This window comes from Alligator sinensis, unplaced genomic scaffold, assembly GCF_000455745.1.
Source record: "Alligator sinensis unplaced genomic scaffold, ASM45574v1 scaffold28_1, whole genome shotgun sequence".
NCBI classification, from domain to species: Eukaryota; Metazoa; Chordata; order Crocodylia; family Alligatoridae; genus Alligator; species Alligator sinensis.
In genome coordinates, this window is record NW_005842133.1 from 1,012,293 (window position 1) to 1,036,350 (window position 24,058).

At 43.1% G+C, this 24,058-nt stretch overlaps 1 protein-coding gene across 28 annotated transcripts in view; it reads left to right on the forward strand.

Annotated features, from left to right (window-relative positions):
• TACC2 (transforming acidic coiled-coil containing protein 2) overlaps window positions 1-24,058 on the forward strand; it is a 231,758-nt gene that overhangs the window by 64,874 nt on the left and 142,826 nt on the right. For 25 of the 28 annotated variants that reach the window (XR_003094403.1, XR_003094406.1, XR_003094404.1 and 22 more), the window contains 2 exons: window positions 5,429-11,251; window positions 12,138-12,260. Coding sequence is in view for 23 of the 28 variants with exons in the window: in XM_025205922.1 (XP_025061707.1) it covers window positions 5,429-11,251; window positions 12,138-12,260 (5,946 nt within the window). In the remaining 5 variants the exon portion in view is untranslated. The remainder of the gene's footprint in view (window positions 1-5,428; window positions 11,252-12,137; window positions 12,261-24,058) is intronic. The other 3 variants (XM_025205913.1, XM_025205903.1, XM_025205911.1) reach the window with 2 other exon arrangements.

Here is a 24,058-nt window from a genome sequence, read left to right on the forward strand (position 1 = left end):
GTTCAGCAAATAGTATCACCAGATCCAAACAAAAACCCCTTGCTTCTTGCATCTTTCCTGGACCATCGTGACTACAAGAACATGCCAATCCTACTTCTAAAATTTGGAGCAGACTACATGATTTTTAACTTTTGTAGTCAGTGACTTTAAATGTTTGACTGCAGGCAAGTTATGTTTTTAAAAGTTATTTCTTATGCAAAACAACTTCAAATCTTTTTATAGTTTAGACTTGAGTACTGCACATGCTTAAACATGTGCTTAACTTGAAGCGTTTGAGTAATTCCCATCAAACACACAAAGTGCAAAGGGACACTCCTAGACATAAATTTCAACATGAACCTACATCTCCAGGATTACAGCCTTTTATATCTTTCAGTACATGCAACAACTAACCTCAGCAAAATGACTTAATAGGCCTTGAGCTTTGTTAAAACTACAAGAACTCCTCTGCTCTTTTACATTTTCTCATTTGTATGTGCTCATTTTCAATGCTACCCTTTGGTATTAATTTTTCCTTAAGGATTTCAAGCAAGTACAAATTCTGTACAAAGATAGACCAAGTAATCCCAGCAGACAATGTGCACTTGTTCCATATTTGAGAAGACTTTCAGGGAGAGAACATATTTTGATCATATCAAAATATGGTGAAAAGATTGGCTAGAAATGCATCCTGCCTCCGGGTAATTATTGATTCCTAATACGTTTTCAAAGAGATAGGCTCATATGTAGCAGAAGACTGAGTTATCTGCAGTCCTTCCTTGATGATCTGATAAACTTGTTGGAAGAAGAACAGGATAATGTAAAATAGAAAAGATTGCTATAAGTTGCCCGTGAATAAATTCAAGGAATTATGTTCTGTATTCCAAATAATGTCTAAAAAATGTCTCAAATTTGCCTCTTGCTCCTTATTTAAAATTGCTTTAGACTAAAGACTTTATTAAAGCCAAGAATAAAATTAACAAATTGACATAGGGTAGAAGATGACATTTATGCCATATAAAACCCAGACACTTAAGCTGTCAACGTCCATAACATGGACGTGGCCAACCTGTGGCATGTGTTTCACACATGGTGAGGTCAGCCTCTCTATGTGGCATGCAGCAGACTGTGGAGGAGACAAGCAGCACAGTGCAGATAGGACTGGGAGCAGAAAACAGAGCAGCAGATCAGGCAGGGAGCACAGGACAGGGAGCAGAAAGCAGAGAAGTTGATTGGATAGAGGATGGGGATCAGAGTGGCACTCGGAGGGTGTGTGGCTAATTTGTGGCACAGTTGCCAAACAGGTTATCCCCCTACTGATATAGCACATATGAGCATTGCCTATCTGTTTCTGCTTAGTGTACATTAACGGTTAAAATGTGCGTTCAAATCGTGTGTGTCACCTGGAAGAAATGAACAAGATCCGGCATGTAGTCCAAACCAGGATCACAAAGGGATATTGTGTACTGTAATGAGTGCACAGTATTAAGTATCTTTGATTGCAGAATTGCTGCCCCTTTCCCTCCCCCCTCCCTACCTTGCTGCAAATCTTCTTTGGGGAATGAGTCTGCTAACGTAACTCTTAAAAGTTATTATGAGCATGCAGCTAGACAGATCGCAAACTCATAACCCCTATTCAAGAAGATGTACCCACTCTGAACTTGCTAGGGCTTGTACAGTGTGAACATCTGTAGGTATCATTCTGATGTCACATGCACCACTAGGGTCTCCAGTCAATGGCAGGAATCAGTTACAGTTTGCACCCTTGTTCTTTATCTTTATCAGACTCTTTATTTTTGATTCCACACCATTAACTTTTTTAAGTACTTTGCTTTGTTGCAAGTCGGCTAATAAAGCTGGGTTAATATGTTGGCAACATTCGTTATACAAACCATTGCGCCTACTGTGTTCTATATCTAACTCTCATACAGGGCGCTTACACACAGGGTTAATTTTTTGCACAATTAGCCCCCTGAAAGTGCTCTGTAGCTGTGACTTAATACACGTGCATGACTACAGAGTGCTTTTAAAATGGCGACTGCATGAAAAAATAACCCTGGCCAAATGAAGTATTAGGTTAAGGCACTCTAAAGCAGAGCTCCTTAGGGAACTTGTGTTCCCTCCAGGAAGGCTCCAGGGAGGAGAGGGGCAGTACAGAAATGCGGGCTGCTTTTGAATAACCAGAGCTGAGTGGAGGGGCAGGGTGAAATGGAGCCCCCTCGCCTCATGGGCCTCCCCCAGCTACTTCAGCTGGGATATTGGAGGGAGCCAAGCTGGGCCCATGAGGCAAGGTGGGGGCTGCCTTCTCCCACCTTCCCATGTGGGGCTCTTAACAGCAGCAGCACAGAGCTTCCAGTTGCTTTTGAATGGCCAGAGTTGAAGTGTAGAGTTCGGCTCCTCCCCATACCTGGGGGGGGGGAGGGCTGTGAGGTGAGGGGGCTCCATTATACTCTGCTCCCCCCTCTGCTCTGGCCATTCAAAGCAGCCAGCAGCTCTGTGCTGCCACTCCCCGTGCAGGCAGGCTCCAGCCCTCCTGTGACCCAGCATGTGAACATCTGTCAGGTCAGGGAGGAGGGGCTCTAACTCATGGCGCTTTATCTAAAGCTGTAGGCATGCACAGTCTTCTGGAGATGGATTTAGAAACCTCTTTTCCTGTTTGTTTTTATATGATACAAGTAACTTCTCTAGGAACAAACTTTCAGAACCATAGGCACATAACACCTCCTATTAAATACAGAGGTTGTTAGCACTGTTGGTCTGCAGTGAGGCAGAAGGCAAGGCAGGAAAGCACTTTAGAGAAACAGGTTCAGGAGGCATGAGCTTTCATAGATGGCAACCTACTTTGTCAGATGCTGTGCTTGTCCTGATGACCCATTCTGGCAGCTGCTGACACCGGAAGGGAGATGCAGAAGCTGAGGCAGAGAATACAGCCAGATCAACTTGAGGACTCTCTTTACTTTCTTGCTAGTTAGCCAAGTTATTCTGGAGCTTTCATGAAGTAGGCTTTGGCCTACAAAAGCTAATCACTCTCTGAACTAATTAGTCACTAAGGCCATTTATACACATACCTTTTCATGCTGCGATGCGCCTGAGATCCAACACATCGGAGCAGACTCGATTAATCGCATGCAGTTGCACAAGTGGAGAAATGCATGTCAGCACGCAGAAAATGGCAGTGGTGCACTTTTGATGTGTTTTAGTTCAAAAGTGCACTGCTGCCAGTTTCTTAGCACTGATGCGCATGTCACCATTTATACAAATGTATGTGCCACAGCACCTGATGCTTTTAAAAGCACCCAGCACTGTGGTAAAAGCATGTGTACAAATGCCCTAAGGTGCCGTCCCACCATGCTTTCTATTTTCTATTTCTAGCACCTTTAAGGAGGTTTTGTGCTGCTAAAAGAACAGAAAGCTAAAATTAAAATTGATTCTGGCCCAGATTTATGTGGATGTTGCTCCACTTCTCCCCACCCAGGCTGTATTTAGTATAAAATAAATTTGTATCAATGAAAATAATTTTCTACCTCAATAAGAGCATGCTGATACTTCCTGGCTTGATGAAGACCCCAGTTATTTGACCCCAGCAGTCTTTCCTGCCTGGAGCAGGGGGGCTGGACCTGATGATCTCACAAGGTCCCTTCCAGCCCTAAACTTCTGTAAATTTGTGAAATATCCCAGGTACCATTGCTATCTATATCAACATTAAGGTCAGCAACCAAAGTATTTAGAGGGATCTTCAGCAACCTGAAGATTGTCAGGGAGACTTCACAGTAGAGAAATCATTTTTACAAGTTAAGTTGAAACTCATTTTATGTTACACATTAAACCCATCTGGTCTTGTTTGAGCAAATACCACTCAGGTGGATAACCATTTCAAAGCCCAATTAAAAAACAAAACAAAATAGTCTGCAAAAGTCAGATTGGTTTTAGGGATCTGAGGAAATGATGTCATTTGGAAGGATGGCATCCTGGCTTATGTAGCACTCTTAAAGGAAACCTATTTTACTAACAGGACTATTCACAGTATAATGTAACTGGAATTACATTGGGCAACGTGTACGGTACAACAACCTCAAGTTTTCTGTCTGTCTGCTTCAATAGTCATCTGAGCCCCAGTGTTGTTGATCTGATCTAAGTGCAGGTCTAAAAGCCAGAAATTGATGAGTACTACCTTTGGCTTCTGCCAATGACTCACTTTCATGCTTTGTCTCAGGTGGTCTACATGCAAAGTGGGGATAATTTATGTGCCTCACAGGTCTTCTGAAGATGAACTATTTAGAGTCCAGTTCACATTCCAGTTTGCAGAAGATGCTGAGCACTTTGCAGGAAATCAGACTTTAAAGTCTGTGCAGGGCTTTGAACTTGTGGAGCACAGCATATCACTTTTAAATATTAGTACAAGCTATTTTTTTTTTACTATGCGTGAGTTCACCATTAACACACTCTGAGCAGAAAAAAGGTTTGTTTTCTTCCCAATCCAAACACACATTTCCAATTGCTTTCAGCAGCATGACATTTCTTTTGAATCATTACTGATACCATTTTGTGATAATATTGGTGATGATTACTGTTTAATGAGCATAGTTAGTCAATTGGGAAAGAAATGGATGAAGAATCATAGACACACTCTTCACCCCATCCCTTACACACACACACACACACACACACACACACACTCTCTCTCTCTCTCTCTCTGCTTTATTTCTTCTGCCATGACCTTCCTTTCCTTGATGGAAAAATGTATACCATAATCAATTATACGCATTGAAGGACCTGGCAAATTGTATAGTATTTCATGACAGCGCAGCTCTATGTACTGTGACTTTTGACCTCGTCATAAAACGTGCCTGTTCTTTACAGCAGGTGTAGTGCTTTTTTCTATGAATAGTTCACATAAAATCAGTGGAACTGCCAAACTCACAAAATAAGCCCTATACCAGGAAGTGAGTGTCTGACAGATGGGACCTTTATTGCTTAATTGAAGATTAAGCAAAGCACTGTGAAATAATGGTGATGATAATGGACATCACACCCCTTTAATGCTACACAACCTTTTTTTTTTAAACTTCGCTGATAGGATTTTTCTAGAAAAAATTAAAACATTTCTGTGGTGTGGTTCACCCCTCCCCCTCCCCCTTAGCTTTTAATATTTTAGGACTTTCTTGTTTCTCTGTAGCACTTTGAAAGGGAACCCCTTTATTAAATGCATTTCTGGAGAGGTAACAATAAGCGTGATGGCAACAAGACAAAGCTGAGAAATGTAAGCTTCAATGTAATGCCTGAGCAACTGCAGCGTGTCTCTCTGACACCTTGCCTCTTGAGAGCAGGTTGTTAGCTTTTCAATGCATGTGCTGCATGGCTTTGAAACTTCAGTGGCATGAGCTGTTTTTATGTTTTGCTCCATTTCCTATTCTGACATGAAATGAATAAACATTTCCATTATTGGCAGCATCGGTAATGAAGGCATCTGTAGCTACACTGCCGAAGATTTACTCAATCCGCATTCATGTGCAGTGTCTTCAGCGGGGACAGGCCAGAGCAATACCCTGAAAGAACATGGAGAACAAGTTGGCTCCAGCTTCTTAATCCAGGCTGCAGGAGCAGATGCTAAGGAGAGAAGCCTGCCTATCTCAATGCCTTTTGCGGAATGTGCCAATGAATATGTTGCAGCTGATTTGACAGGCAGCAGTGATGATTTACCAGCCCCAAATAGCAGTGCAATAGTGTTTTCCCCTGTGAATGACAAAGACCTAGGAGTAGCACATGCCCTATTTGTGGACAGTGGCCCAAAACGTGACAATACCACTGCCTATCCTCTCAAAAAGAGTGACGATGATCCAAAAATTGCAAGCTTGGAATCCAGCCCTTCTACAGAAGCTACTTGGATACAAGACATTATCCCAGCAAATTCAAGTGAATTGCAACCATTATGGCAGAGTGAGCAGCTGGGTGACAAGCGGGAGCCACATGTCATCTCATTACCCCAGGGTAAAGCCGCAGAAGATTATTTTACCACTCAAGAGGAGCCGGGATTTTTGGAAGTAGGTCATCAGGAGCAGAATGTAATACAGCTAGGTGGACAGCACGCAGATGGTAGAGAGGGTTTGTTAATGAAAGAGGAAACCTTAATCCTAAATCACCCAACAACAGAAGGCCCAGACAGTGAAAAATATGGAGCAGTTGTGAATGCTCAGAATTTGGTTGATAATACTGAGCTTGGAAATATTATCAGCTTAGGTAGTGGAGATATAACGGCAGGTAAAGGGGTTGAATCAAACCAACCTCCTTCTGAAAACAATGGGAAGCAATTGGAAGCATGCACTTTAATGCCAGGCCTGGCTCTTAACCTTCCAGAGCTGTTCCTGGTACCAAAGGTAGAAGATCCTTTAAGGGAATGCATGCTGGTAAATGAGTGTCAAGACCCTTCCAGGCACAATGGACAAAAACCAACTTCCAAAACACCCAAACCCATGTTTGAAAGACAGGTTCCCAAGGTAGATTTGTTTGTTCACACTGAGCCTTTCAATGTGCCTCCATTGCCTCTTGTGGATGAAGAGCAAAAACTAAATGTTTCATCTGGTAGCAGAGAAGATCAAGGCAACAGCAACAGAATCGTAAAACCTGAGAGTGTGTCTGGAGAAAGCATCACACTTTCTAACACAGAAAATATTATGAGTCCCACCTTGGTGGATGAAAGACGGTCACCGGAAAATGATTCATTAAGTTTTACTTCTGGGAATATAACCCCAGAACTGCATCTCAAAGAAACAGACACCACAGTGCCTGGAGAAAAAAATGAAGTCTTTATGGAGGAAGACCAAGCAGAGGAAGCGCAAGTGGCCCAAACCAGGGGATTACCTGAAGGGTTTAATGAGGCAGAAGGGCTGTTGTTAAACTTTATTAACAGCGACAAGGAGGACATGAAGGATGCCAGCTTGGGTGAGGTTTCCAAAGAAATCAACTTTTCAGAACAGAGTTTAAAAACCAATGTCGGTGAAAAGGCTGAGCAAAAGCCTATGAATTCAGAAAGCGGCTTGGAGGTATCTGAAGACAAGATACTCCATTTCCACTGCAAACTTCAACAAGTGAGCAAAGATAAAGCAATTGCCATGCATAACTTGGAGGATAAGTGCAGCTTTCCCCTTTTGGAAGCACCACAGTTACCCAGGGAAGAGAGCCTGCCGAGTTGCAATCATGTTAACAGTGAGAAAGAAGACAAAAGTTTAGACGTGCCAGGCAGTAAGATGACTGAAAAGGTTTGCTTAGTTAATGCACACAGTTCACTGCCCCTGCACCCTGAGAACAATAACATTATGCAGACTAAGCAGGATGAATCCTGGGAACAGGCTGGTGCTAAAGAAACTATACTGAAGTCAGCGTACGAGGCTAAGCATCACAAACTATTCCAAAGCAATGGAGGGTCTGAAGAAAATGTAGAAACACCCAAAATAGAACCTGAATTTGAGGGCTTATGTGAATTGGCAGGAACTGCAGACTGCATTGCTGTAAAAATTAGACAGGCCTTTTATGTATATGAAAACAAAGAACAGAACAATCAAGTAACTAAAGTCCCCGAGAGTGATCCTGAGCAGATACGTGTAAATGTTATTGAACAAAGCAGTACTGTAGAGATTAAAGACAATAATGGAATTGCACAGGAGCACTGTGGAGTGGACGTGAAAAGTTTTGTGGATGACCAAGTTTTGGCATTGACAGGTGCATGCAAATCTGATACACTACTGCAAGTTTGGCAGGAACAAGGGGCTGCAGAAAGGAACAAAAGTGTGCCACTGTTTGAGCCAGAAACCCCCAAAGCAGCAGCAAACACCGTGGAGCTCAGTTCGCAGCAAACACAAGGGAATATAGAAGAACTGCGTGACAGCAAAATCAGTGGCAAAATAGGACCCTCTGAGTGTGACAAAAGTGGCTGCCCAGAGCCATTAGAAAGTGATACTGTAGAAATGCAAGAAATGACAGAAGTTTCAGTAACCCTACTACATGCAGAGCAAAGAGAGAGTACGGACTTCGCTACCAACAGTATTCAGGAGCATGCTTCCTATGTGGGACTTGAAAAGAAGGAGCACCAAAGCAATCTGACAGCTGTGATAGCTAAGGATGGAGACAAGTGTAAGGCAACAGCTCCAAAACATGAGCATGTATTGGAGAAAAGTTATCAGAGTGACCTCCAGGACCTATCAGAAACATCACTAGATATTACAGGCAGCATCCAGACAGAACCTCCTGTGTTAGGGGCAAAACCATTCAAATGTCATTCTGATGCTACAAAAGGAAATGACTTGGATATGAGTACGGCTGGAGTGCAGAGGAATATGGGCCAAAGTGAGCATTTGCAGAAAAATTTAGATCTAAAGGTGACTACTTTGCAAGAATACAATGATCAAACTAAAACAGATCTAAAGGCAGAAGAAATTTGCGTCAGCGGGCAAGCCTTAGGCAAGCCCGAGCAGGAGAATGACTCTTTGATCTCAGTTAGTAACCAGGACGAAGCATGTCAGAATGATCCATTTTCCCAAGCATCCGACATAAATCTACAAGTAGTCAGGACAACAGACAGAAGTGGTGAAAGTGGGGTTGACGCTCTAGACTCTATTGCAGAGGCACAGGATTCAGTAAATGCCACTGATATACCACAGACCGTGCCAACTGATTTTAAAGTATCGCATGCTGGTAATGGTCCTGAGCAAGATAAAAACGATACTCAAATACCCAGTACAGAAACTCAAGAAAAAATACAAGTAGAAACAAAAAGCTCAGATCTGGAAACAGCAAAGGAGCTGACTTCTGATAGAGAGATCATGCAAAAAGATGACAGCACAAAAACAAATTTTGAACGGGATGTTGCTGCCACAGAAATAAGCCATCCGCATGCTGATACAGTTTCAGGGGCACAGGAATACCCTACGTTACAGGAGCACTTGGAAGTAGCTGCCAACAATGCTTTGTGTAAATTAGACTGCGTTAAAAAAACACCGAATGAGCCTCAGCCAGTTAGCTGCCTAACAGAAATCCCCTTTCTTTCCACATCAGTCTTTGCACTTGATCATCAGAGCACAGCAAACCAGGAGCCTTTAAACATTAAGGATGATAGTACTGCAGGCGAATCGCTAAATAATGGGCTGGAAGTTACAACACGCCAAAGTGTCTTGGAAGCCAATTCTGATTTGCAAGATGCTAGCAAGGATATTCTCCCTGGACACTTAGAGGGCTCGTCACCGCATACAAGCCAAGCTGCTCAAAACAGCATTGAAGTGGTACATTTAGAAAACACTTTGGTGGAGAATACTTCTGTGAAAGAAACAACTATTCATACCCTAAGCTGCCAGCCTGAAGGGGAGAACATTTTAACATCACCTGAGACTGCTGATGCAGGACAGTTTTCAGGAAATTTATCAGAGTTTAATTTTGAGAAGCTGAAGAAAGAGATATCTGCAATTAAATCTAAAGGAACAAAAAGTGATGTAAACTTCAAAGCACAGCAGAGTGACAGTTCAGCAGAGTCTCTCTTCAGTCTGCCTACCCTAGGAAAGAGGGCTTCGAGCCTTTCATCTGTTGGTAAACAAGAAGAATGTAATGAGGAAATTGCAACAAATATCTGCACAGATGACAAGTGCACTAAGATCTTAGAAAAGCCTGGGAGTTCAGAAAAAAAGGAAAATGTTCTGAAAGAGGCTAACGGCGGAGCCAAGCCAGACACAGATATTTCCAAACAGTCTGCAGAAAACTCTGAAAGGGAGCATGAGGTTCCCATTTCTAAGACCTTTGGTTTTGGTGCCAGCTTGCCAGACTTCAGGGAGCACATCAGCAACATATTTAAGAAAACGGTACATGGTGCTCTGAATCCCGAATTGCCCCAGCTCAGATCTGAAAACCATGCAGACAGCAGGCAGAGTTCTGGGCTTAAAGATGCACCAGAACGCCGAAGTGCTGAGAGCTTTTCACAACCCATCGATAAAACGGTTGATGGAAACATCTATAATACAGGACAAGACAGTGACTTCAAAACAGAAGGGCAAGAATTGCCTGTAGATTCAGAGATCTCCAGCAAAGTTCCTGAACAGAAATCTGTACAGCAAGAAGATATGTTGTTGCACCCAAAGGTCCAGGACATTGAGGAACAGAAGCAGCCCTGTTCCTTTTCAGAAAAGAAGGATTCCCAATTGGATGGTTTTAAAGCTGTCGAGCAGTCTCCAATTGAATTGCTCGAGCTAAATGACAGCCCGAACAGTGAAAAGATGGAAAGAGAAGAAAACTCACGTATTAGCAGTGTTGATGATGGAGCTCAGGTGAGCTTAGAGGTACAAATGCTGGAATCTGCCTCATTTGATGAAACAACACCTATGAACGTCATCGTGTCTCATGACAATAACCAGCAGCCCACTAAAACGGGTACCTCTTCAGAACGTACAGGCACCGCTCAGGAGCGGGATTTGGAAAGTGTTGCAGTACTAGAGGCAGAGAATTGTAATTTAATTAGGCAAGCTAATGCAGAACCAGTCTTAGTTAAAGAAGATCTAATACTCTATGGAAATCAATGCCAGAAACTTATGCCAAATGAGCAGAAGAAAAGCAAGGAAAGTGAACCACCAAGCACTGCTCAGGGCACTTGTGACATGTCAGCATCAACAGAAGCATCTGGAGACTTCTGCAAGTGTGAAGTAGAAAAGAATGATTTTCCTATGTCACCCAGTGGAAATCAGGAAATACCGCTCCCCAGCAATCTTATGCATGACATTAAGTCTGAAGACAACACACAAATAATGCCGGATGCTTTGGAAAATAAAAAATGCCTGGAAATGTTAGACAACATTCAAGATCCAGAGCAGAAAAAAGAATCAACAGTTCATGGGTTAATAGATTACTTAATAAATGAAGTAAGCCATGTTGATCGTTCCCGAGATGACTCTAAAAAAGCACTTGGCACTGTGAATAAGAGAGATGTAAAAGAACAAAGTGACACCACGTTAAGCGCAGCAGAGATAGAAGCTTCTATGTACAGTGATAAGCAACAAGGAGACATCCTGAAAACGGGTATTGCAGGGGCATTATTCACTGGCGAAAACACAGATTTTCAAGCCAGCATTCAAGATCAAGGGACATATACAAAAACACATCCCTGGGAGACTATCACAGGGATGGAGCAAGAGGAGCATTTTGCCAGTACAAATGTTAATGTTGAAAATCAGCAGAGCGAAATGCATTTGGATCACAAAAGCTCATCTCAGACTGCTGAAGCCAGGATATCAGCTGAAAGGTACTTACTTGAAATTAATTGTATAAAACAGAGTTGCCAGTAGCCTGGTTGATAGAAACTTTACATAGATAAATCCATTGTTTCTAGGGCAGGTAATTATAAAGTATGGCCCTCATTTAGCTGCTCTTGAATACATTCCACTTCTATTTTTGATCCAAATGTAATGTCTGAAATTGTTTTTAAAGCCTGAATATAGCAAGAGACTTTTGAAGGCATGTGAAGAGCTTGATTTTAAACAGCCCGATTTACTTTTTTTTTTTGTTGATTCTTTAACTCATCTGTAATGATGGTATTCATGGATCCCAGTTTTCACACTTGGTTTCTTGAAGTTAGGCAAGCAAAAGCTCCTTAGGAGCCTTAAAATGATATGTTTTGCCCACCTTTAGGTGATCAAATGAAATCAGGCCTGCAGTGCTCTCTTTGTGGGCTGCAGTACGAAGGAGGGGGAAAAAATCAACTACTGCACAATCTTGATTAGTCTAATATAAGTTACCAAACGTATACTGTCCAAAATGTGCATGATATATGCTAGCCAGATTGTCACTGTTTTTGATTTTAGATATTATTCAGTGTCCCCCATGACAGGTAGCTAGCTTTATTGCGTTTGTCTCACTTACCTCTATACTAAGGCAGGATTTTGGATGCATAACTTTCTTAATCTGAGTTTGCATAAGTACAGAACATCTCTGGGAGCCTAAGAATGCTTTTATTTTCAAAGTAAAGCAGTAGCTACTTAAACCAGTTAACAAACTTTATTTTCTTTTGTAGATTTCTGCATCACTTTTGAATTGCTGCTATGATATACATGCTAATTCGAAATTATACGAATTTAGAATGACCACTTTCCTACTAACTAATCATGTCACTGCTTTTTCCATAACCTCAGCAACTTTCCTGAGCCCTGTCACTCACTCCTTCCTGTACCTGAGAAGGATGCCATAGCTGTAACAGCCAAGGCCATCTCAGAGGAGGCAAGAAATGACATCAGAGTAGAAAGGTACAGTGAAAAGTATGTATTTTAGAGGGCAATAATGCTCTACTTAGTTGTATTCTTTTTTGGTGTTATAAAAAAAAGGGGAAAAAAGACCACCTTACATGAATAGATAGAGAATATGCTCCCCATGAATAGATAGATCTCTGTTCCCCACCCTTTAATATTATGCATTATGGTGGGAAAGGAGGGGCTTTACTTTGCTTTTATGTAATTCTGCACAGTTATGTTAGAATTTTCAGAACAAAAAGTGCACGATAAAAGTCACGAGACTGTAAAAAGATTTAATTAATAGCATGGTTTTTCTCTTAGTCTCTCTTAGAAATCTCATTCTGTAAAATGATAACATGAAACTAGAACCCATCTTTCATAATTCTTTCCCCCCCACCCCCACTTCTCTCCCAGAGTCTCTTCCTTTCCTTTCCTTTTTTTTTCTATACAGAATGGAGGTTTCATAGTCTGATTTAGTTGAACTTTTCTATATTCATTTTCAGCCTGGTCTAGAGTAGCTCAAACACTTTGAAAGAAGTTGGGATAATGTATGTGGGGGAAGGTGGGTGGGTAAAAGCCAGCACGCTTGTGGGTACATGCCTGTATGTGGAAGTTTAGGGTGGGTAGCGTACTTTAAATTAATACCTGTGGCAAGCAGGGTGGGGTCATTAGAACAGCTGCTGGCAAACCATAAATGGGTTGCTTAGTACTTGCATATGCTTTAAGATTTTATTATCACCTGTTTTTCCAGTATGGATATTTGTACCATCAAGCAGCTGTCATTTCTGTGCCACAACTGCAACTTTTGTAGCTATGCGAGTGTGCATTTGCAAGTATGGTATGCTCTGTACAGAGCAATGTGGTGTTCCTGAATGTCTAGAATAAGACACCAAAGACTTCTGAATGTAAAGAAAAGATACGTTGTTCAGGATAATTTCTGATAGGAATATGCAATTACAATGATAAAGACAGCTAGAAAATGTTTGTTGAGTCAGTTAATGTGTCCTCTGCTGTTTCAGTTCTATGACCTGTCCATTTGTAGTAAATAAAAACTTCTTCCACTTGTTTCTGATAGTTCGACAACCTACTGCATCTCACTGTTAGCAAGCATATACCCTAAAGTTTAATATCACAGCAGGGGCCATGTGTACTGGTCCCAGAATCCTCTGCTCAGAGCATTTTTATTTGTGTGTAGTCCAATGCTAACCATTGCAGGCATAAAGAAAAACATCCATTTCTAAGGGCTAAATTAGCGTCAGAGATTCAATTAATGAAAAATTCTGAGAAGATGTTTTGAATGGCTTTGGATGCTTGGATTTTGGAAAAAGAAAATATTGTGTCCTGTGTTTAAGGGGTTTCATGGTTTTTATGCCTTTGGGGTTTCGAAGGAATTCTGTGGCCAGATAGGTATGGACTGTGGTATTACTCCTCTGTAATGGAGGTATATTTTAACAACCTTTGCAGCCGCAGAACATTGTTTGCCAGTGTCCCCTTGCTTTACCTGTGGCAGGTTAAGGTGTTATGTGTTGTGGTTGGGTCGGTGTTGATGGTAGTTTTGCTAATAGATTAGATAATGTATTTGGATAGGGATGATCCTGCCTTAGACAGTACAGCTGTGCGAAGCTTTGGTTGCTGATTCGATTTGGCAGAGATTCAGCCCGATTCAGTGGCCGAATCTCTGAATCCGAATCAAATCAGGAGACCCTTTTATCTCTCTGAATTGAATTGGAACCCTCCAAATCAATTTGGAGAGATTCGGAAAGATTTGATTTGGCCGCAGACACAGCTTTAAATGTTTTTTCTACACACCTCAAGGTACCAGGCGGCTCATAAATGCTGAGATGCTGGGGTAGATGGAGTGTCCCACAGGAGCATGGGGGGCTCCCCAGCACGCTCGGCAGCACACCCAGAAATGGACCAGAAGCACTTTTGGTCCGCTCCTGGGTCTGCCAGGGAACACCCTGGGGGCCCCCCTTGTATTCCTCCAGCTCGGCAATTGGTGCCTCTTGGGTCTGGGGGCACCCGGCATTCCCCCACAGCTGATCGCTGAGCTGGGGGGGGCATGCTGGGGCCCCTCCGCGCACACAGCAGTGGACCCAGAATTGGACCAGAAGGCGAGGGATGGAGAGGTGGGAATTGCATCAATGAGTTTCTGATAAAGGCTAAGCTGTCAACAGATACAGGGGAGAGAGAGGGCATTTTTCCTCTCCCTCCTCTTCTTCAGATATAGCAGACTTCTCTTATTGGTTCATACAGCATTGCCAGCTCTTGCAGTTGTATGGTGAGTCTTTCTCTAAAGACTTAGCTCTTGGAGTCATTTGTTTAATGAAATAAATATATTTTCTAGTGCTTGTAGTTGCAAAGAAAAGCTTGAGAACAAGGAGAGCAATAAAACATGGCAGAACATAAGTCCTTGGAATGCAGGAATGATGCATAGTTCATTAGCTGGCATCTTCTTGTGCTCAACATAATGCTTGAGTACTGTCCTGCAGTCTTGCTGCTGCGTAGATGTGCTGAGAGAAAAGCTTTCCCAGCCAGTCCTCTTCTCCCCAGCAGAGGTAGCTGAAAAACACGGGTCTTGTCTATATATAGGAATCATTGTATCCACCACTGAAAGGCCTCCATTTCAAAGGAAAAAGCACTTATTGGATAGTTCACCAGAACTGTTTTAGGACAGGACACGAAGACAATTCTTTATCCACTTATAATTGGTTTGGGAATTTTGGATGAATTTCTGTAACTACTGGAATCTGGCTGGGACATAAGAACTAATACTCGTTCTTCAAAAAGTACCATGGGAGCTTTCATGACTAAATGTCATGATGTCATTCCCAGATGTGCTGCTTTTAGGTGCTTAGAGTAGATTGTACCATATTCCATATTAGTTCATATTAGTTTGGCAAAATATCACCATTATTATAGACCTCCAACCTTCCATGGGCTTAGTGATACTCACAGTTTATGGACCTGGGGCCAGATTGTGCTCTTCTCCCCCTTTGTACAATGTCTCCTGAGAACAGTTCCCAAAAGATGGGCCAAGAGCTGGTTTGCTGTCCAGGCACTCTTGGAGCTTGTGCTACAATGGTGAAATTCCTCCTTGGTCAGGTCTTTGGTTTGGGTTCTTTTTCATACCTGTATTAAGCCAGATCATTTATGCAATTAAGCAGCGGTATTCCATGTAAAATAAATCACAAAAATCATCATTAGCATCAGGGCAGTGCTACTTGGAAAAATAAATCTTTTTCGTTTTCCATAGATGTAGGCCAGACAATAATCCAAAAAGTTAAAATTGACCTAGACATGTTTTTTTAATTTTCTCAGTGTACTGTTCTTGCAGCTGGAAATTGGCAAGATTAGTAAGAAGCCTGAAAAGAATGTTGTCTCCTTAGAAAATAGTTGACTTGGTCTTATTTTTGCCTGCCCAGTAAATACTGGACTAAATATTTTAACAGTCTTGTTGAGTGAAATATGGCATGTGCACCTCCTTCCCAGATAATCTGCTTGAGGAGATTTTGAGAGCTGGGGCCCCATGCTGTTACAGTCCTTTGCTGTTTGAAAATGGGATTTGGGGGGTCAAAATGAATTTTGTGTCAAAATTTATGATTTTCCAGCTTCCTCATCTGAAAACGAGCTAATTTGTCTTTTGTGCCTCATTCGAATATTGCACAATGGATTACAACCCAAAGGGAAAAAAAATAGCCGAAGTTGATTTACATGTAATTAAAGTGTGCTGAGTCTATGAAGAAGGAAGGTTTGTCTGGTCATATCTTTAACTGGATCAACTTTAAATTGCCAAGAAAAGATGTGACCAAACATATTTTCCTTGCCTTTCCCCCCTCAGCCATCACAGGCACACCACTACTGTATCTGAGTATGGATTTGCCTCCCTCCCCACCTTCCTCTCCCCATCCCTGCACTCCAGAATCTGCATTCTTTTTCACGCTATTCTTCAGCCCGTCCACCTTGCTCTCCCTCAAGAATAAGTATTGTTAAGGTGATATTTTTCTAGTTATAAGGGAACATATTTTTGAGTCTCAACTGAAATCAAAAAAGAGAATTCTATGAGAATGTTGCCTGCATAAGGGCTGCAGGATTGAGCCCACAATCGACACATTCAGGAAGTTCCCACTTATGAGTAAACTAAATTAAAGTAAGAGGTTCACTGTACTCAAAGAATTAGCATGCCCCTGAGAGTTTATTAGGAGTTTTCACATTATCTGTATTGGAACTGGGATGATACCCGCTGGGTCTGAATCACTGCAACCCTACACCGAGGCTGAGGGAGCAAAGTGAGTGGATTTTACAGCATTTTACCATCCGTGGCTTAGCTGACGGAAACTACACTAGTCACAAAGGAGTAGAGAGCCAGGCTCAGAATCAGCCTATTTGAACTTTTGGCATCAGTTAAGCTGTTCGTGACATGAGAAATAAATGTAAAGGGCTGCCATACATGAAGATAAAAACAAAGTATTCGAATAATCCATTCCCTTCCCAGTTGCAAGTACCTCTTGCTATTTTGCAAGTATATTAAACTACTGGCACTTTTAACACAGGTACTGCCACTGATTTGTCTGTCTCTTTTTCCAGTGGAAAGGTATCTTCTGGGCCTCTAGAGGAGGATCAATAAAGTGTAAGCATTTTGTTAGAAGCGAGTGCTTTGCAATATCTTCCAATATTTGGACAGTCTCTTTGCCAGGACTTTTTAATGTTCTTTCTTTTTCTTTCCCACTTAACCAAGACATTTTCTTTTTCTTTTATTTTCTCGTTAGTTTTCCTCACATGCATTTTTCAGTTTTGCAAAGTGCCTTCCAGTAAGCACCCATTGTCCCAAACCTATCCAAGTCCTCTTGCAAACCCTGTCTCCTGTATGCCAGCTATCACTCCTCCCTTTGTACTTTCTGGACATGAACTAGTTTGCTTTTCTCTGCAATATGGAAAGTAGGATTAGTCTGAGTTCTGAGCCCTGTGCTGGATAACTCTGAGCACAGCAATTAGAGAGACAGGCGCTTTCTCTGTGGCTTTGAGTTGTGGCTCCTTTCCAGGTTTTCAGCATGCTTGTATTTTGCTAGCATCTCCCAGCGAAGACTGCTCCGAGAGAGGTCCAGAGTGACAGAACTCCCAATATTTAACTCTTATGTTCTAATTTTACTCGGACTCCATTCTGTCACTGTTCCCTCTTTTGCCTTTCTGATTCTGAACCAATGGCTGAGCATTTCTGGAGGTGGAAAGCTGGATCATTTGGAAAAGCTCAAGCATATGTAGGTAATATTTGGAATGAGCTGGTCAGATAGATTTGCAGAGGTAAATGGATCAGTGCCCTTGTACAAAGTGACTACAACTGTCAGGACATCTGAAATTTCCAGACTCATAAATGTTTGGAGTTGACTCACGTTTGTATTTGCTTTTATGGGGTAGCCCTCAACATGTGTGCAGACGTGTTCGTGAGGCAGCACAGCACTTTGAGAAGCAAATCTGGTGCAGGCAGGCAGCATGTAATTATTTCAGCCTGTCGCATTGCATTACACTCCATAATCATGGGAAATTTGAATGTGACATCAACAAGTCTTCAATTAGCATGCCATGTGACCCACATGTCAATGTGATGACAGACTTTGTTTACAAATAATCTTATTGTCTTAGATGCATGGAAGCTGAAGCGTGTGTAGTTAATAACTGGTACTGATGCAAAATTTGTTAAGCATTAACATTCAGACAGTGCTTGCTGCTGGTACTTCATGTCTGCGCAGGAAGTTTTGCAGGCATTTGTTTTCAGTCAGTGTGTTTTGAATTCTTACTTCTGTTTGCTTAACTGTTGTTTGGAAAAATCACTGTACCCAGGAAGTCAAGTGTGTTGGAGAATTCCCCCACTACAAAGGGCCTTTTGCTTTATGCTGTCTAAGCTAAGTATAGACGGTCAAAAAGCCTGAGGCTGAATCGATTCAGTCTTTGCGGGTTAGTCTAAGCTGAATAGATTGCACTGATAAGCAAGTGAACAGACATTCACTTTTGATTCTGGAAATGCAGCCACGTGCCTGCAGTGGCCCAGGCCAGAAGCTGGGAGTACTAGAGCCTGCATCCCAGCCTGCTGGCCAAGGGGAGAGAAGCTGGGAGGGAAGCCCTCTGAAGTCCCCCTGCCCCAGGCTCAAGTGGAGATGGGGGGTATGTCCAGGCTAAGGCATGGCCAGCTGAGTCGTCCCCCCCACGCCCCTCCCATCATACTCAGCCAGGCCAGGAAGGGCCTGGGCACTCACTCTGTCTCTGCTGGAGTGGTGGGGGGGAGCCCCTGAGGACTTTCCCCTCACCCCCCAGCCTTGGCCAGGCAGATCCCAGCTGGGGTCGGTGTGGGCTGGGCGGGCGGTGGGAGGGGGGTTTAAACTCCCCCCATCATACTTAGTTGACCAGGCTGGGCTGGGGCCTGGCTACACCCCTTCCCCCCTCCACTCAAGTGGGAATGTTAGGAAAAGCCTCCAAGGGCTTCCCTCCTCCCCTTCCTCCTGCCAGGCAGAGCCCAGCTGGGGTCCGGTGCCAGAGTTTTCCCCCTGACTTCCTTCGCTGTCAGCTGGACCAGTGATATTGCTCTGGCTAGGGAACAGAAGGGTGGAGCAGACACTGCTCTGCTGGAGCAGACAGCACAGCTGCCATGCATCCTGGGATGCTGGGGGTCTGCGAGTTGATTTGAATCGAGAGGGGATCTGGGACAGAAGTTCCATAAACCAGTTTGTTCTAAATCAGTTAATTCTGATACTACATCCACCTAGGTTTATCTTAAACTGGTTTCAGCCATTTTGAAAGCAGTTTATGTGCACTAAACTTCTGTTCTGTTACAGGTTTAAACTGGTTTCTGATCACTTAAAGTGGTTTATGTGTAACTTCTGTCCCTAGCCCATGGGCTTAGCCCTGTTAGATTCTGAGAGCCCTAACTTCATCCTGTATTCAGGTTCAGGACCAAATTAGTGATCTTGCTAACCTCAAAGTCTGGTTATTTTAAACATATTGGTGTGGTTTCCTACCTTCCCACCACACTGCTTTTAGCCTAATCTTGTCTCCTTCCTTTCTGTCAAGATCAACCATTACCTCCTTGTCCCATATAAAATCTTCAATATAAAATCACAGAGATGAGCAAGACTCTAGTCTCTGGGGTGTTAGTTTCTACTTCATTTCTTTTATCCTGACGCTTTCCCTTAGAGAGAGCCTGGAAAAATGGATAGGGCTGCCGCATACCTTACAGTTGGGATTTTACACTCCGCTCTTCTGCTGTAGAATAAGAGGAAAGAAGGCCTGGAAGGGACCTTGCAAGCTTTTCTAATCCAACCCCTTCCTTAAGGCAGGATTGTCCCTGACTAAACCACTCTACACAACTGTCTGTCCAGCCTGCTTTGAAAACTTCCTGGGATGGAGATTCCACAATTTGTATCCCCAGGGGTGATACCAACAGGGAACCTGGGCCCCGGCCTGGAGAGAAAATGCACTGTAGAGTCAAGTCTGCTTCAGCAAGAACTTCCTGCCAGCACTCCTTTCACGTTTAAGCCAGAGCTCTCTAAGTTTAAACCCTTCAGTTTATCTCAATTGCCCCAGTATCAGATGAGAAAATAGGCAAGGCAGGGTGGCACCTAAATGATTCAGAGAGACATAGGCAGAGGCAGATACAGGAATGGGGCAAGAGGGGTGACCCTTCCCCCAACTTTGTCTGTGCTGTGCATGTCCCGCAATCTCTCTGAGCTCACTGCGTGATCAGTGTGGGCTCCTGCTGGAGCTCGGCACATGCTGACCTCCGAGCTCCCCAGCTGATAGAGGTAGGGTCTGGTCGGAGCCACTGCTTTCACGTGTCTCTGCAGCAAGGGGTGAATGTTGCTGGTGTTTGTCCTTCCCCTTCCTTCCCCACTTCCCTCTCCCAGCAGCAGGAGAAAGAGGGGGCTAAGTGGCAGTGACAGTGCTCATCCTCTGGGCTCCAGAGCCTCAGGAAAGCAGGGGCTGTAGCTAGACCCCACACCAAGAGCTCACATGCAGCACAGCCAAAGTGAGGTTTGACTGCACTCCCTCTAGATCCACCCCTGAGCCTAGGCAGTCTGTAAGGTAGGCAGGACCCTATGTAGTTGTCTAGCCTGGTGAACTAGCTAGTGTTTTCCAGAGACAGGTACTGCTTTAGATTTTTTTTCTCTTTTCTACCCACCTTGCCTCTCTCAGCAGTGCTCCCTCCTTTTTCCTCCCCTTCCCTACCCTTTCTATTCTAATCACTGCTTTCTATTTAGAAACTCTGCTTCCTACAGTCCCTTCTCAGCATCTGAAGAAATAAGCTCTAGGTTATAAAAGCACATGCAGCTTTGATTTAGTTACCATATTTTATGGTGCATAGGTCAATACAGCATATTAGTCGACCCCATATTTCTGTACAAAAAAGTACGCGTTTTGTAGATCTGTTGTATAAGTCCACCTTGCCTTGGTGTGTGAGGTGCTGGAAGCCCAGGCAGGCTTGTGAGAGAGGCAGCATAGCGTGCTGGCGGGCTCCCAGGAACTTGCATTGGTGCCCTGGGAGCTCGGGCAGCACATGGCCTGCTGGCATCCTGCCTGGCCAGCCCTGGGGTGCAGCCACTGCAGAGAGAAGGACTGGGTCCTCCTTCAGCTCAGGGGCTGCCCGGCCCACTGGCAGCTTGCCCCGCAGCCACAGGGCAGGCAGGGAGGCTCTGCCAAAAGCAGGATCAGGCCCCTCTCTGCTTCTGCCTTTAGTAGGCTCCTGCAGCCAGCAGGATGCCTAGTGCCACCTGGGAAGGGGTAGTTTGTAAGATGCAAATCTACCCTGCCTTCTAATATTTGCTACCCATCTATACCTTCATGTCATTTACTATAATAATTCAGGGAAATCACCTAGAGAGTACAGGCGCACAGTCTGTAAATGCTATGCTGTGTGCAAGTTGGAGCTGTGCAAAAGGTCAGAAAAATTCAGAGCACTTGCCTGCTTTTTGCCTTCCTATCTGTAGCCACCTGCAATTCATCAAACTGCCTTTTCTCCTTCCAGTCCCATTGTTTTCACAGCTTTTGTTTGGCTAATAAAAACTAAAACAATGTAATCAGTAAGACCCTTTTGATTTTTATGGCACTCACCAGCTTACGTGAAGTCTTTGGAATTTGTTAGTATGATAACATTGTTATACACTTCTTGATGATAGAAATATCAGAGCCAGCTAAGAATAACCCACAGCATACAAGAAGACTGGATTTGATTTTTTTTTTTCCAAAGTGAGGGTCATGTGCGTGTGTGGGTATGCACGTGCGTGTGCATGTGCATTGGGTACTTTTTGACAGTTGGGATAGTTTTACAATTAGTCTTTTTTCTAAAACAGACTAGCTCACTTTTTATATCTTGTCAACAATTCAAGGAAAATGTGGAAAATGTTAAGCTCATTCCTTTTGGTTTTGGTGACAATAATGTATCAGGTTTGCACGGCAGTTGGATTGGTTTTGTGAACATGCTGCAGTGGGGTGTGAAACTTGTGTAATAAGAGTTTCTTTCCACAGGGTCCCACTCATTTGGGGTTTTGTCATCTGTCCAAAATAAGAGCTAGGTTTGCCAAAAGAATTGATCACAGAAGTTCAGCAAACTTGGGCTGATTTTCAAGAGAACCTGGGCCAGTTTTTGTTTTCAGCTGGAAACTATGCAAAACTCTGTGGTTTCCCATGATTTTGACCCTAAACCAGATTAAATTTTGTGGTTTCAGCTGAATTTTGCTTTGAGTTTCTAACATTTGTTCAAACTATAAACACAGGAGTGTGATTGTGGGGGTTCAAATGCAATTTTGCTAATGCACAAAGAAGCTTGAAAAAACGTTGGAGAACCAAAATGTCTAAATTTTTACCTGGTGCAGTCAGTCTCAGGGTTTATATTCATATTCATGAAGCAGTAAGGCTTCATTCTGCAGCAGAGGTCTCTTAAGTGTTTGTGCTGTAAAAGTGAGTTGTGTACCCAGAGAAGCTACATAGCAAGCAGTTTTCCATGGTAATGCAAAGCATGTGAATGTGGTACCCTGTGTAAAGGAGAATCCCAGCTTTGATGTGAAACAAAAGGCAAGTTTATGACCTTCTCTTCTGTAAAGGGCCTTATAAATGAAGCAAAAACAAAATGAGTCTCCTCAGGGTTGCGTATTCTGAGCCTGGGGTTACAGCAAGAATATGGCCACCATAGAATTGCCAGCTCTTGCAGTTTTATCATGAATTATTCGTGATATTTAGTGACTTAATGCTTCTGGTCCTGGAATCATGTGATTGCATGAAAGCCTCAGACTCTAATTATCCTTGTTGCAAAAAGGCATGGAAAATGTATGTGCATCCTATGTACCGAGAAAACGTTCAGAAAATAGAAAAAAACCTGTTATTTTAAAAAATGGCTTTTAAACAAACCTGATAATTTTTTTAGGTTTGACTCTTGATTTTTTTTTTTTTGTATGCTTGGTGTTGACGTTTTTGCAATAGTGCATGGAAAAAGTTCAGATCAGTTTTACAGCTGAAAACGGTAGTCCTGGCTGGGCTGCCACTGACAATACTAGGGCTATGGTAAGCCCCTAATTGCTCATCTGTCTGTACTCAGCTAGATCTTATGGCTCTTTAGGAATACGGTCTCCATGGACTAAGAGAAGGAATTCTTGCTCTGAAGGTGACTCCCTCCATGGCTTTTGTTAAGTCATATAGTCCAGCATTTCTCAACCTGTGGATCATGACTCAAAAGTGGGTCACAAGAATATTTTAAAGGGTCAGGGGGAAGGTCTAAGGGAAATGCTGCAAGGTTGCACGGAGCCAGGGGCACAGCAGGGGGCATGGCAAGCATGCAGCAGGGCAGCATAAAGGAGCAGGAGAGGGAGGGAGGGGGCTGGTTGCAGCAGCTGGAGGGGAAAAAAGGGAGGAGAGAGAGACTGTGGGTTGGGATGGTTATGCTAATGGCGCCCAGCGTGAAAAAGGTTGAGAACCACTGATATAGTCCATAATTGATAATGTTGGATGCTTAAAATTATCAATTTTATTCTTTAACTATAGAGTAGGTGCTTAACTCCATACATGCAGGTTGAAAGTGTGCCTCACAATAGATACCTCCCCACAGTGCATCCTGGGCAACTCCTGAAGGATTATCTTGTAGAAGGCGAAATCTATCAATCACTCCAAAACCAAACCAAATTTCAACAACCAAGTCTACCCAAGAGACGCATGGACAGCATCATAAACACGGGCTGACAGTTGGTATAGGGCTACTGAAACACAGGAAGGCAGCGGCAGTAGACAATGTATTTACTGAGATGATACAACACCTAAGACCCCTTGCAAGGCAATAGATTCTTCATCTATTCAACACATGCATGATGAGTAAACAAGTACCATCAGTATGGAGGAAGTCAAGAGTTATAGCTCTGCCCGAACCAGGGCAAGACATTTCATCACCAGCAAGTTATAGACTGATCTCCCACCTACAAACCCTATGAATGTCTTATCTTGCAATTAATTTCACCCTTGGTAGATTCCAAACCTTCGTAAGACCAAGCAGGTTTTAGACCAGGTGGATCCTGTGCAGCCGAGCTACTAAACCTCACACAGCATATTGAAGATGGTTTCCAACAGAAGTTCACCACTGGTGAAGCGTTTGTTGACCTGTCTGCTATGTATGATACTGTCCAACACTGCATCATGATCCACAAACTGCATCTTATGACTGGACTGACAACTTAGATCTAAGCCAGACCATCCATAGCCTCTTGGAGAACAGGCACTTCTGCATGAAACTAAATGGCCAGAAAAGTAGATGGTGCTCCCAGAAGAAAGGCTTACCACAAGGCAGTATTCTCGCC